Below are 12,291 nucleotides of genomic sequence, written 5' to 3' on the forward strand. Positions count from 1 at the left end.
TGAACCTACAAGAGCTGAACAGGGTGGTTTATAACAGACCCTATTGGAGGTCGCTGATTCATAGGGTTGCCATAAGTCATAATCGACTTGAAGGCACATAACAACAATATATGGTGAAGGGTAGGTAAGATAAATCTTATAAATAAATAAATATATACTGGAAGACATCCTCTGTTTGAAAGGCTGTTCAGTCCCGACTGAAGTGTCAAGACAAAGGGTTGCAGCCAACTCAGTTCTGCTCAGAGTCCCATTTGAAATTGATGCACATAAGTTAGTCACTGGGATGACTCTGAGTAGGAGCAGCATTGGGTACTAGCTTGAGAAAGGGGAGCAGGAGAGGCCTTGATGTTGCCCATCAAGAGTTGGCACCTCGACAGCTAACTGAACATACGTACACTGGTCAGTTATGGTTATCTCCAAGTAAATCCTACTCAAAGTAGAATGGACCTAAATTAGTTATGCAACTTGAATGCACATCATTACTCGCAGACTCCTGGTGACCAACGGATAGTAGAGGCTAATGACTTTGATGTCAGTGGGACAGTGAATCCACTCGGGTTTAGTCTGAACTTGTAAGGTGCTGTCCAAGGTGCTGAAACATACTCCCGAAATAGGTGGAACACCTTGGGCTGTTACTTGCAAGTTTGACCTGAATAGCCCTGCATCCGTTTGGGATCCAGGATATGGCCAGGTCCCTTTGCAGATCTCTAGTGCCGACTCCTGAGTGTGTGCCTAGGCTTGCTACGCATGTGATCGTCCTCTTTCGGAGAGGCCTCATTAGGCTCAGGGTCTGGGCTCAGGTGAGTCCTGACACCTGAGCAGCTTAAACGAAAGGCCGTGGAGCCAAGTGGGGAGAGCACTGTTGCATTCGGGTCCTGCTTGTGACCTCTGGCTGGCCCCTATGTTCTTATGTGCATTAGGCCTTGAAAGCCGTACTTGAGGGCATTTTCACACATTATGCTTTACACAAGCCTTATTGAGCCTTTCCCCCCCCTTTAAAAAAAAATGACTTTATTATATTTATCCAAAGAACTCAGAATTGGACTGTGTGGCTTACAAGTGCCCTGCCAACTCGATGGTTCATTTCTAATGCTACTCCTCCTCTAAGTAGACCCATTAAAATTAATGGGCATGACGCACTTCAATCCATTAGTTTCAGTGGGTCTGCTGAAGTGGACCTTTGTTGGATTCAGCCCTATGATTCTACAGTGGCTTGCACCTAACGGGTTCATGACACAAGTGAGATTTGAACTGGCATCTCTGCAGTTTATTAACCATACCACTCCATATCTGAAAGGAAGGATTCGTTCACTGTGTTTTTATTGACATCTTCCATCAAAGAAATTGAAATTATATTCAGAACCACATGTGATGAACAATTGCTTTATAAAAGCATTCTAATTAATTCATGCTCAACCAACAGTACATAGACACACACAACTTTCTCCTTATTAAAGACATATCAACTTGTTTCCTTTACAAAAGGCAGCAAACTCTCTCTCGAATGAGAGAAGCACATATATGGAGGTCAAAACCTCACACAAGAGTTACATCCACACCATACATTTAAAGCGTATTTATATAACTTTAGCGGTCATGGCTTCCCCCAAAGAATCCTGGGAACGGTTGTTCACCCTCCTGAGCTACAGTGCCCAGCATCCTTTACAAACTACAGTTCCCAGGATTCTTTAGAGGAAGCCATGACTGTTAAAGTAGCATAATGTGCAGTGTGGACGTGAGCAGGGTGGAGAACCTGTGGGCCTTCCGGATGTTGTTGGACTCCCAGCAGCCCCAGCAGCTCAGGGATCATGGGAGATGTAGTCCAACAACATCTGGAGGGTCCACAGGTTCCTCTAACAGAATTTTTTTTTGTGATTGGTCCTTCCATTAACACAATCAATTTTGTAAGGTTATCTACTGCTATAGAATTAGGAGGCGGGGTGGGAGTTAGCCTGGCTATCATCTTTTGGGGTCCTCTCCAAGCCTGTTGGCGTGAAATCTATAAGGTGGGCTTCTGTAGAAAGAGAACATGTCAAAAGCAGTCAAACCTATTAAGATAATGACTCTAGCCCTGCCTGTCAAATATCTCTTTGTATTACTCAAGAGTACAGGTGATTGGTTTCCACAGAAACTACTGACCATAGCTTCCAAACGCTAAAGGCCTTTCCCCGCGTTCTCTGGCTGGAGGTGAACCACAAATCTGGAGACAGGTGCATCTTGAACTAGGTGCTTGACTTAGGCTGCAATTCAATACACACTTCTGTGAGTAAGTCCCAATTGGACCCAATGGAGCTTACTTCTGAAACAACATGTACTGGATTGCTGCCTTACTCTCTGTGCTGAATCCAAAAGTATGAGTCTAGGCCGGGCACCCCCATCCAAAACCTCATGGGGAGGCAGAATCTGTTGGAGTGTTAATGCTTGTGAACCCCCACACATATACATATACATACATATACTGAGCAGGGGGTTGGACCGAATGACCTCATAGGCACCTTCCAACATAGAAAAAGATTAAAACTCTTTGATACAAATTACAGCTTCAAAAAGAAAAAGAAAAACAGAATACCCTCCTCTCTGAAGGACAATATGAACTGAGAATCAAAAAGGCCTTCAAGTCTTCCAATGGATGCTGTTGGAATTCCTTGGCAATAGATCTCTGTTGTCAGTAAGGCATTTTCAAGCAAAACCCCTTTTTTGTTGTTGTTGTAGCCAAGGAAAAGACACTGTCTCTCTGTCATAGCAGCCCATAAGAGCAGACCATCTACAATCCTTCACTGTGAAGGGAAAAGACTTTACAAGAATATTTCTTGCTGTTAAGGATGGAAGGATTTGTCTCTTTGAGTTCTCTGAGTTTCTCATTTCCCCCCCAGTCTTACATTTATTTCTCCCCATTTCTGCAGCAATTTGTGATTTTTTTAAAAAAAATCCTAATTTTACTGTGAATTTCTCCTAATGAACACATTTTTGTTGTCGGTTTTGACTAATATACACATCTCACAAGCAGTTTCTGCTAATTTGTGTGGTTTTTTCCCCAGTCATTTTTATGCTTTTTCTGTGTGAACGTTGGTTAGAGAACTGCATCGCAAGATTCGGGTGAGCCCAAATGCCAAAAGATGGCTGTGTTTCGGTTCTTATCTTGCTTCGGAAAGCACGAATTCGCTGGATTTGGCTTGAAATGTGAACTGAACTGAATGCCTGCCCCGCCCCTACTTCCTACAAAACCAACCAGCCTCTCCCCTTCCTTGGAAATCAAATGCTTCCTACTTTTTAAAGAGGAATCATAAAGATCCCTCTAGGTTTTGTTTCAGGCTTCTCTCTGTCTCTTTTGTGGATAGTTGTCCTTTGGGAAGTCCATCCGTTTCTCTACCATGGTCTCCAGATGGGAGCAGCAGCTGGTGGCTTCTTATTGGTAGTTTGTTTCTTGGGTGGAGGGCAAGGAGACGGTGGTAGGCAGCCCACTGTGTATGTGCCTGGCCGCTCGCCATCTCTAATCACGTGGACCTTGCAGAAGTGCTTGATCAGCCGGGCTTGCGTTTCCCTCTTGGGTTCGCAGAAGGAGAGGAAATGTAAAGCTTCCTTCAAGCAACGCAGGTAGCCGGTGTTAAAATCAAGCTCTGGATTCTTGTGGCTGAAAGCTAGAGAGGGAAGAGATTTTTTTTTTTTTAAAAAAGTAGATTACAAAGAAGAACAGAGATGTGAGATCATGATCAGTTCCTGTTTCTTGAGTGTTTGTCCTGATTTGTCACAGTCACACCATACTTTTAAAGAGCATTTAAAGCACATGGCTTTCCCCCAAAGAATCCTGGGAACGGTGGTTTACTTTTCACAGAACTACAATTCTGCTAGGGTTATGCAGGCAATTAAGTAGATGTCTTGATTTTGCAACAGCTGACCTTTGTTTTTATTGAATTTTTCATGTTCTTATTGTACGGTTGTTTTCTTAACTTGTTGTAAACTGCTGTTATGTTTTTAAATGAAATGAAACATGGCAATGGACTGCCTTCAAGTCGATTCCGACTTATGGTGACCCTATGAATAGGGTTTTCATGGTAAGCGGTATTCAGAGGGGGTTTACCACTGCCTTCCTCTGAGGCTGAGAGGCAGTGACTGGCCCAAGGCCACCCAGTGAGCTTCATGGCTGTGTGGGGATTCGAACCCGGGTCTCCCAGGTCATAGTCCAACACCTTAACCACTACACCACACTGGCTCTCTTAAATGAAATAGCAGCATGCAAATATATTTATAAATACATAATTCCTAGCACCCTTAACAAACTATAATTCCCAAGATTTTGGGGGGAAGTCATGTGCTTTTAAATGAGGGGCCTTGTGAACTATCACTCATGACAAATATGCTTCTCCCAGAAGATCAACCAATCATCCCACTCTGAAGAATATATCTACATGATACATATTTGCAAATATGTGGGTTTTTTTCTTATGTCACATTTACATGTAAACACACAATATGTAAATTGGCCTTTGGAACTTGATCCGAGAGACCCAGCAAAGAAAAAATAAATCTACAATCCGCAGTGGGATTTCTGGGTTTCTCTCGCCTTCCTCCGCACTTATTCCTTGCGTACAAAGGACCTCAGTGACCTGTTTTATGGAGTGAAAAGTCTGGTTAACAAGACTCGGGTACCTAAGGATGAGAACTCACCTTGCCCCTGCATTTGACGTTGCTGTTTCAAGTAACCGACAGCCACTTCCAAGATGTCAGCTTTCTCTAGCTTGGAGTTTGGCTGATGCCTCTGGAATTCTTTCTCGAGCAAGACTTTCAGCTGCTCGATGCTGCTGTTAATCCGGTCGCGGCGCATTTTCTCGACCACCGGCTTTCTCAGCTGCGCAGGAGAAAGAAGGGAGGGCCTTAAAGCTTTCTGAAGCCAATGCATTGAAGCCTGTCCAACCCATTCAGAGGGATCTGGTCAAGCAGAGGTTTCCAGTGCCGTTTCGCTTTATTTTACAAGAGCAGTTTTCCATCTTTGCAATTAGGATGTAACCAACAACGTAACTGATCTCCTTCCTCCATCTTCTCTATATGACTAATCTTTCTAATATCACACATCTGGACTCAGATTTGACAGTAACAGATAGATAGATAGATAGATAGATAGATAGATAGATAGATAGATAGATAGATAGATAGATAGATAGATAGATAGATAGATAGATAGATAGATAGATAGATAGATAGATAGATAGATAGATAGATAGATAGATAGATAGATAGATAGATAGATAGATTAGATGGACGGACGGACGGACGGACGACAGGCAGGCAGGCAGGCAGGCAGGCAGGCAGGCAGGCAGGCAGGCAGGCAGGCAGGCAGGCAGGCAGGCAGAGAGAGAGAGAGAGAGAGAGAGAGAGAGAGAGAGAGAGATAGATAGATAGATAGATAGATAGATAGATAGATAGATAGATAGATAGATAGATAGATAGATAGATAGATAGATAGATTAGATGGACGGACGGACGGACGGACGGATGGACGGACGGACGACAGGCAGGCAGGCAGGCAGGCAGGCAGGCAGGCAGACAGACAGACAGACAGACAGACAGACAGACAGATAGATAGATAGACAGATAGATAGATAGATAGATAGATAGATAGATAGATAGATAGATAGATAGATAGATAGATAGATAGATAGATAGATAGATAGATAGATCAGTAGTGTAGTGGCAAATTCAAAAGTGTGGGGTCCCTTCATGATAGTCACAGCCATGCCCCTCCCTCTTTTTTTGCTGCTGGGTTGAGAATGAAATCCTTGTTAAAGGCTTCTCTCACTACAACAGACGTCCCTAGGAGCCAATAAGCATGAAAGAGGAGAGTGTTAACTACTGAAAAGAGTCTTCTCAGTGGCTGACTCACCTCCTTTCACTCTGATTGGCTCCAATCAGCAGGAAAGATGGAAGCATGTTAGAAGACTCTTCTCAGTGGTTAACATGCTCTCCTTTCATGCTGATTGACTCATAAGATGTTGGAGACATAGGGACCCTGCTGGGACCCTGCTCCCAAAAAGTAAGGGGTTTAAGACCCCCTGAGACCCTGGATAACTACACCACTGAGATAGATAGATGATAGATAGATAGTTTATCTAAACTATATAATATTCCTTCTATGCATTGATCCATCCCATTTAAAAATCCATCCATCCTTTTAATAATCTATCAGTTGATCCATCCCATTTAATAATCCATCCATCTCTTTTAATAATCTATCAGTTGATCTATCCCAGTTAATCATCCACCGATCTCATTCAATAATCTATCCATGGATCCTTCAGTTTAATATTCCATCTGCCTACATATCCACCTCTTCTAAAATGCACTTGTTTGCTCAATCTATGGATCTTACTTTCCTGCCTGCTTGTCAGGTCACATCTGCACGCCAATACCTTGGCTGAGCTGCATGCGACCACTGACAGCTGAATGAGTGACTTTATTTGGGGAGGGGGGGAAATTAACACTGCCTATTAAGGCAGTGTGAGGAGATGATCCAAAACATCCTAACATATCGGCGATGGATGGTTTGCACACATAGGTCATCAACAAAAACAGCATGTGTGCCCAGACCAGCTCGGGAGTAACACCACTGCAAAAGTTTTATTTCTTATTTCTTTAACAAAATGTATATTTCTCTGGATTGTAAATAGAACCTCTAAGCGGCTTACAAAAACACTAAAATGGCCAATAAAAGCCTATGAAGCTTCAGGCAGGGCAGCCTTTTCAATCCAATTAGTTCTCTCCAAATGCTTGGAGTCGCAACACCCAGCAGCTCTGAGCCAGTGCCGACTGAGGAGGGCAGGTGTTGCCCTCCAAACCATCCGGCGGGTCTGCTGAAGCTCTTACTCACTTTGTTTTTCTCTTTCGCCAGCAGCCTCTCTGGCTCTACGTGGACCATGCAGCTAGGAGCCATCCTCGACCCCGTCAGCGAGGCGTGCACCTCTCCGTCCTCGCCGCACCGTGTCTGGCCTAAGAGCCACCCGAATGCTCCAAAGCTCACCCAGGAGCCTCTATTTATATCTGCTGGCAGCTCAGCAGTTCGGTGAGTTTGGGCCTTCTTGGCATTTCCCACAGTCGCGCAGCCAATCCCGGCCGGCGGTCAGATAATAGAGGAGGCATCCCTTTAGCGCACGCTACATTGACTGTCAATGCGCCCCAGAGAGAATAACCTTCTGCCTGTACCAACTGGTTGAGGAGGCAGAACGGCCCGGCAGGGGCCGCAGAAGAAGATCTGGGGAAACTTGAACTCCCCAGCTGCCTTGTCTGGGATCAATTGCATTCCAGAGTTTTCAATCCTATATCACTCACATCCATAGGTGCTAGAGCAGAGGGGGGAGTTGAGGGGGAAAGTCTGAAGCGGGGGAAATAGCCATGGCTCAGAAAGGCGGGAAAAGGAGAGTCAAAGGCCTGGTCGGTCGAATGAGTTCTTAGTCAATGCCTTCTCCCACCACAACAGACACCCCTAGGAGCTAATAAGCATGAAAGAGGTGAGAGTTACCTGCTGAGAAGAGTCTTCTCAGTGGCTGACTCACTTCCTTTCACTCTGATTGGCTCCAGTCAGCAGGAAAGGACAAGGAAGCATGCTAGAAGACTCTTCTCAGTGGCTAACATGTTCCCCTTTCATGCTGATTGGCTCATAGGATGCTGGAGATATTGGGACCCTACTCCCAAAAAAATAAGGGGTCTGAGACCCCCAATGACTATACCCCTGCCTGTCACGTTCCTAACTCCCAAAGTTGTTTTAAAAAGCAGATTTGCTGCACCAGAGAGCTTAATCCACTTTAATTGTGTAAATCTAAAATTCCGGCATGCGATCAAATTCCCTCCTGCAAAATACTGACAGTCTGGAGATGTTCCCAGTTTTCAGTATGCTACAATTTTACATTGCCTTACTTTTAAATGTGGAGAGGGCATTCAAAGGCCTTGAGATGTAGGGATAGGGCAGAAATTTGATCAGGTCACATCTGAAGGCAAATTTACCAACTTTGCACTTTCCAACACGAATATGAGGAGAACTGAAACACAGCCATCCTTTGAAAACTGCACTTAACCGAATTTTGCAATGCAGCTCTCTACCCAGTGTTTACAAAAGCACATATATTTGGGGAAACTGTGCACGAAAGGGAATATTTCCATGAGTAGAAATATCCCTTCTCTTAGGAGAAAGAATGGGTATGTTAGTCAACGCTGCATGCAAAATGTGCGTCTTAGGAGACGTTCGCACAGAAATGCTGAAGAATTTTCATGGGGAAACAAAACCACGCGAACAGCTGCAGAAATGTGGAGAACCAAATTTCAGACTGAAAAAAACTGAAACAGACCCTTCCATCACCGTTGAGATGTAGTCTAGGATTCTGTGAGGCAAAGAGAAAACTGAATTGCTGAGGGAACATTGAGGTTATACTCATAAAACACCCCAGAACTACTTCCTAATTTAGGAGAGGAGTTGGGGAAGCTAAAATGATCTGTTTTATAGCAAGTATTTGTCAAAGAGGCAACGAGCGAAGGGAAAGGGCCGGCCTCGTTCTATAGCATTCATTGTTCGGAGCCTGAATGAGCGTATCTCTTTGTTCAAGACAGATGTTGAACAGAGGCCTTTATTTCCTCGCCTGATATTTTGTGGGAAAGCTGGGAGACGAGTCATCTCAAGACCACTTGGAGCCTTTCAAGGGGGATTTGGAAAAAAGAAAACCCAATGGCCACAAAACGATACAAGACAGAGGCAGGCAGCAGAGATTCATTACCATTGAAAGGACCATTCCCGCCCCCCCCACACCTCTCTTTTAGTTTTGCTCAGTCCTTCAAAGCCAGAAGCAGGGTCCAAGGGCCATGCGTATAATACATGTTTTTTTAAAACGGATTATTTTGAGGGATGGCCCACCCTATTGCGAGGATCAAATAAAATGCAGAAATCATCAGGAGCTGCTATTAGACAAGGAGAGCTGCTTAAACTTGGGCAACGACTCCCTTACGAGGAAAGGTTGCAGCATTTGGGGCTTTTTAGTTTAGAGAAAAGGCGGGTCAGAGGAGACATGATAGAAGTGTATAAAATTATGCATGGCATTGAGAAAGTGGATAGAGAAAAGTTCTTCTCCCTCTCTCATAATACTAGAACTCGTGGACATTCCAAGAAGCTGAATGTTGGAAGATTCAGGACAGACAAAAGGAAGTACTTCTTTACTCAGCGCATAGTTAAATTATGGAATTTGCTCCCACAAGATGCAGTAATGGCCACCAGCTTAAAAGAAGATTAGACAAATTCATGGAGGACAGGGCTATCAATGGCTACTAGCCGTGATGGCTGTGCTCTGCCAGCCTAGTCAGAGGCAGCATGCTTCTGAAAACCAGTTGCCGGAAGCATCAGGAGGGGAGAGCGTTCCTGCACTCAGGTCCTGCTTGCGGGCTTCCCCCAGGCACCTGGTAGGCCACTGTGAGAACAGGATGCTGGACTAGATGGGCCACTGGCCTGATCCACCAGGCTCTTCTTATGTTCTTATTCCTTCCCCTCACATTTTATGGATCCTAATCCATCATCTCAGTCGTCATGGAGAAAGGATCTCTCCTCCAGGCCTTTCCCCTCATGATCCGTCCCTTTGGACTTCTCCTGTGCCCATCCTTCTTCTCACCCACATTTATTTATTTATGTGTTGCTTATTGTAAATTGTTTTTATGGATGCATTTTTATATTGGTGTTTCTTGTAAGCCGCCTTGAGGGCCTTTTGGCCAAAAGGTGGGGTAGGAATAAACAATAATAAACAATAATAATAATAATCTAGGATGGATCGCAGCAGAAACAAGCAATGCTGCCCAATCGATCTCTCAGCGGCTTTTGATACTGTCGACCACAGTATCCTTTTACATCGCCTGGAGGGACTGGGAATAGGAGGCACTGTTTTACAGTGGTTCTGCTCCTTTCTCTCCGACAGGCATCAACAAGTAGCATTGGGGGAGGAGGTTTCAGACCCTTGGCCTCTCAATTGTGGTGTGCCACAGGGCTCTATCCTCTCTCCCATGCTATTTAATATCTATATGAAGCCGCTGGGGACTATCATTAGGAGATTTGGGCTGCAGTGTCACCAGTATGCAGATGACACTCAGCTCTATCTCTCATTTAAATCCTCACCAGAGTTGGCTGTGGAGACCATGTCCAAGTGCCTGGAATCCGTGAGTGGATGGATGGGAAGGAACAGGTTGAAGCTGAATCCTGATAAGACCGAGGTGCTACTCGTGGGGGACAAGGGAAGGTTGGGAGATATTGACTTGATGTTCGATGGGGTGAAACTGCCCCTAAAGGACCAAGTCCGCAGCCTAGGGGTTGTCCTTGATTCCAAGCTGTCCATGGAGGCTCAGATTTTGGCAGTGAGCCGGGCAGCTTGGTATCAATTACACCTCATACGTAGACTGCAACCCTACCTCCCTGTTCATCAGCTGCCATTGGTGGTACATGCCCTGGTCACCTCTCGTTTGGACTACTGTAATGCGCTCTATGTGGGGCTACCCTTGAAAACGGTCCGGAAACTACAACTTATACAAAATGCGGCGGCTCGACTACTTACAAACTGTCGTCGCCGGGAGCACATCACCCCAGTGCTGCTCGATCTGCACTGGCTCCCAGTTGTTTTCCAGGCCCAATTCAAGGTGTTGGTATTAACCTTTCAAGCCCTACACGGTCTCGGCCCAGTTTATCTGATGGAGCGCCTCCAACGCCACCAATTATGCCGCCCGACAAGATCAGCCACACAGGGCCTTCTCTCAGTCCCACCAACTAAAACAGCTAGGCTGTTGGGGACTAGAGAGAGGGCCTTCTCAGTGGCGGCCCCCACTCTCTGGAACTCCCTCCCATATGATCTTCGACATGCCCCTTCCCTGAATGTATTCCGCCAGGCCTTGAAGACCTGGCTTTTCAGACAGGCCTTCGGGACTTCCGGGGAGGGTTAATCTCTATGAATAATTGCCTATTACTCTGAACTGTCATTGTTTTATAATTTTTATCATTTGTATTGTATTATTATGATGTATTTTAATTGAGTTGTACGTTGCCTAGAGTGGCCATTGGCCAGATAGGCGACTTATAAATTAAAATTATTATTATTATTATTAATCCCCGACTGAGGAACTTGAGGCCCAGGGACTGTGTGGCCCTCCTGATCCCCCTGTCTGGCCCTCAGGGCTTTCTCCAGGTGACACTTCCTCCTAGCCACACCCCCTCTCTGTAGGCCATGCTCCTTACCCTCCTGGAGTGGTTTTGGCCTGGCCGGGATGTGCCCTTGTACTCCGATCATGCCTTTTGCTTGTCTGGCTGGAGAATAGAGGGGTGCGTGAGTGTGTGTAGGAACAAGCCTACTGTACAAAAGGTAAAAATGTGCATGTGTTGATCCACCCACTTTGGCCTGTGGCAAAACTCACCACTGACAGGTGACCCCTCTCCCCTCCCAGAAGGTTGCTCAGAAGGGAATTTAATACATTCAGCCCCATGACCTGAGGCTCTCTGTTTCTGCCCTAGAATTGTGTCCTGAGGAAGGGAGTTCCTCAGATTCTGTCCTGAGAAAGGTAGTTAAGGCACAGAGATCTGTCCCACATCTTCTGTTGTCTAGACAGATGGGAAACAGGCATCTGGGTTCCCTTTAGCACTCCTTTGACTCTCTTGTTGTTGAAAGGTTTGATTTCCCTGCTTCTAATTAATTAATTTATTTAATTGTTGGCCTGAATGTTTTTAGCAATGTATTCCTTGAATTCTTTTTTGGGGTGTGTGTGACCCCCTTACTGCATAACTTTTGCCAGATTTTCTTTTTTTTTCTTATTTGGACAAGACTCCCATTTTCTGAAGGAAGCCCTCTTGCCTTTAATAGCTTCCTTGACTCTCCTCATTAACCACGCTGGCATCCTCTTGACCCTGATGGTACCTTTCCTGATCTGCAGTATACATTCATGCTGAACCTCTGCTCCTGTGGTTTTAAACAACTTGCAAGCATTCTGGAGAGATCTAACCCTCTTAACCTTTCCATCTAACCATTTTTACTTTTACTTTTTACCAATACCCTCATTTTTAGAAGGTTCCCCTTTTGAAGTCAAATGTGTTGGACTCTCTTGATAATTGTCTACTTACATATATGTTGGATTTGGTAGCGCTGAGATCACAGTTTCCAACTGGTTCAATAACACTTAGATCTCACATGAGGTCCTGGGCATCATTTAAAATTATGGCTGCATACTCACCATATATTTAAAGCATATTTTAAGCTCATTATCTGCCTCAATGAATCCTGGGAACGGTAGTTT

At 44.9% G+C, this 12,291-nt stretch overlaps 1 protein-coding gene across 1 annotated transcript; it reads right to left on the bottom strand.

Moving 5' to 3' along the window:
* Positions 1-3,366: 3,366 nt before the first annotated feature.
* On the bottom strand, positions 3,367-6,925 carry LOC133372836 (transcription factor HES-5-like). The gene is made up of 3 exons (XM_061601922.1): positions 6,863-6,925; positions 4,666-4,846; positions 3,367-3,638 (listed from the first exon to the last, which is right to left on the bottom strand). Exons 1-3 carry the CDS (start codon positions 6,923-6,925, stop codon positions 3,367-3,369), a joined length of 516 nt encoding a protein of 171 aa, XP_061457906.1.
* Positions 6,926-12,291: the final 5,366 nt, after the last annotated feature.

The sequence above is a fragment of the Rhineura floridana genome, chromosome 18, assembly GCF_030035675.1.
Source record: "Rhineura floridana isolate rRhiFlo1 chromosome 18, rRhiFlo1.hap2, whole genome shotgun sequence".
Lineage (NCBI taxonomy): Eukaryota > Metazoa > Chordata > Lepidosauria > Squamata > Rhineuridae > Rhineura > Rhineura floridana.

What these genes read in the sequence shown, in the direction of transcription:
- LOC133372836 (XM_061601922.1), bottom strand. Translation starts at nt 6,925, where the DNA reads ATGGCTCCTAGCTGCATGGTCCACGTAGAGCCAGAGAGGCTGCTGGCG. An exon ending in TGGCGAAAGAGAAAAACAAA is followed by an intron (nt 4,847 to 6,862) that starts GTGAGTAAGAGC and finishes TCTCCTGCGCAG; the next exon opens with CTGAGAAAGCCGGTGGTCGA. An exon ending in ACGTCAAATGCAGGGGCAAG is followed by an intron (nt 3,639 to 4,665) that starts GTGAGTTCTCAT and finishes TTCCCTCTCTAG; the next exon opens with CTTTCAGCCACAAGAATCCA.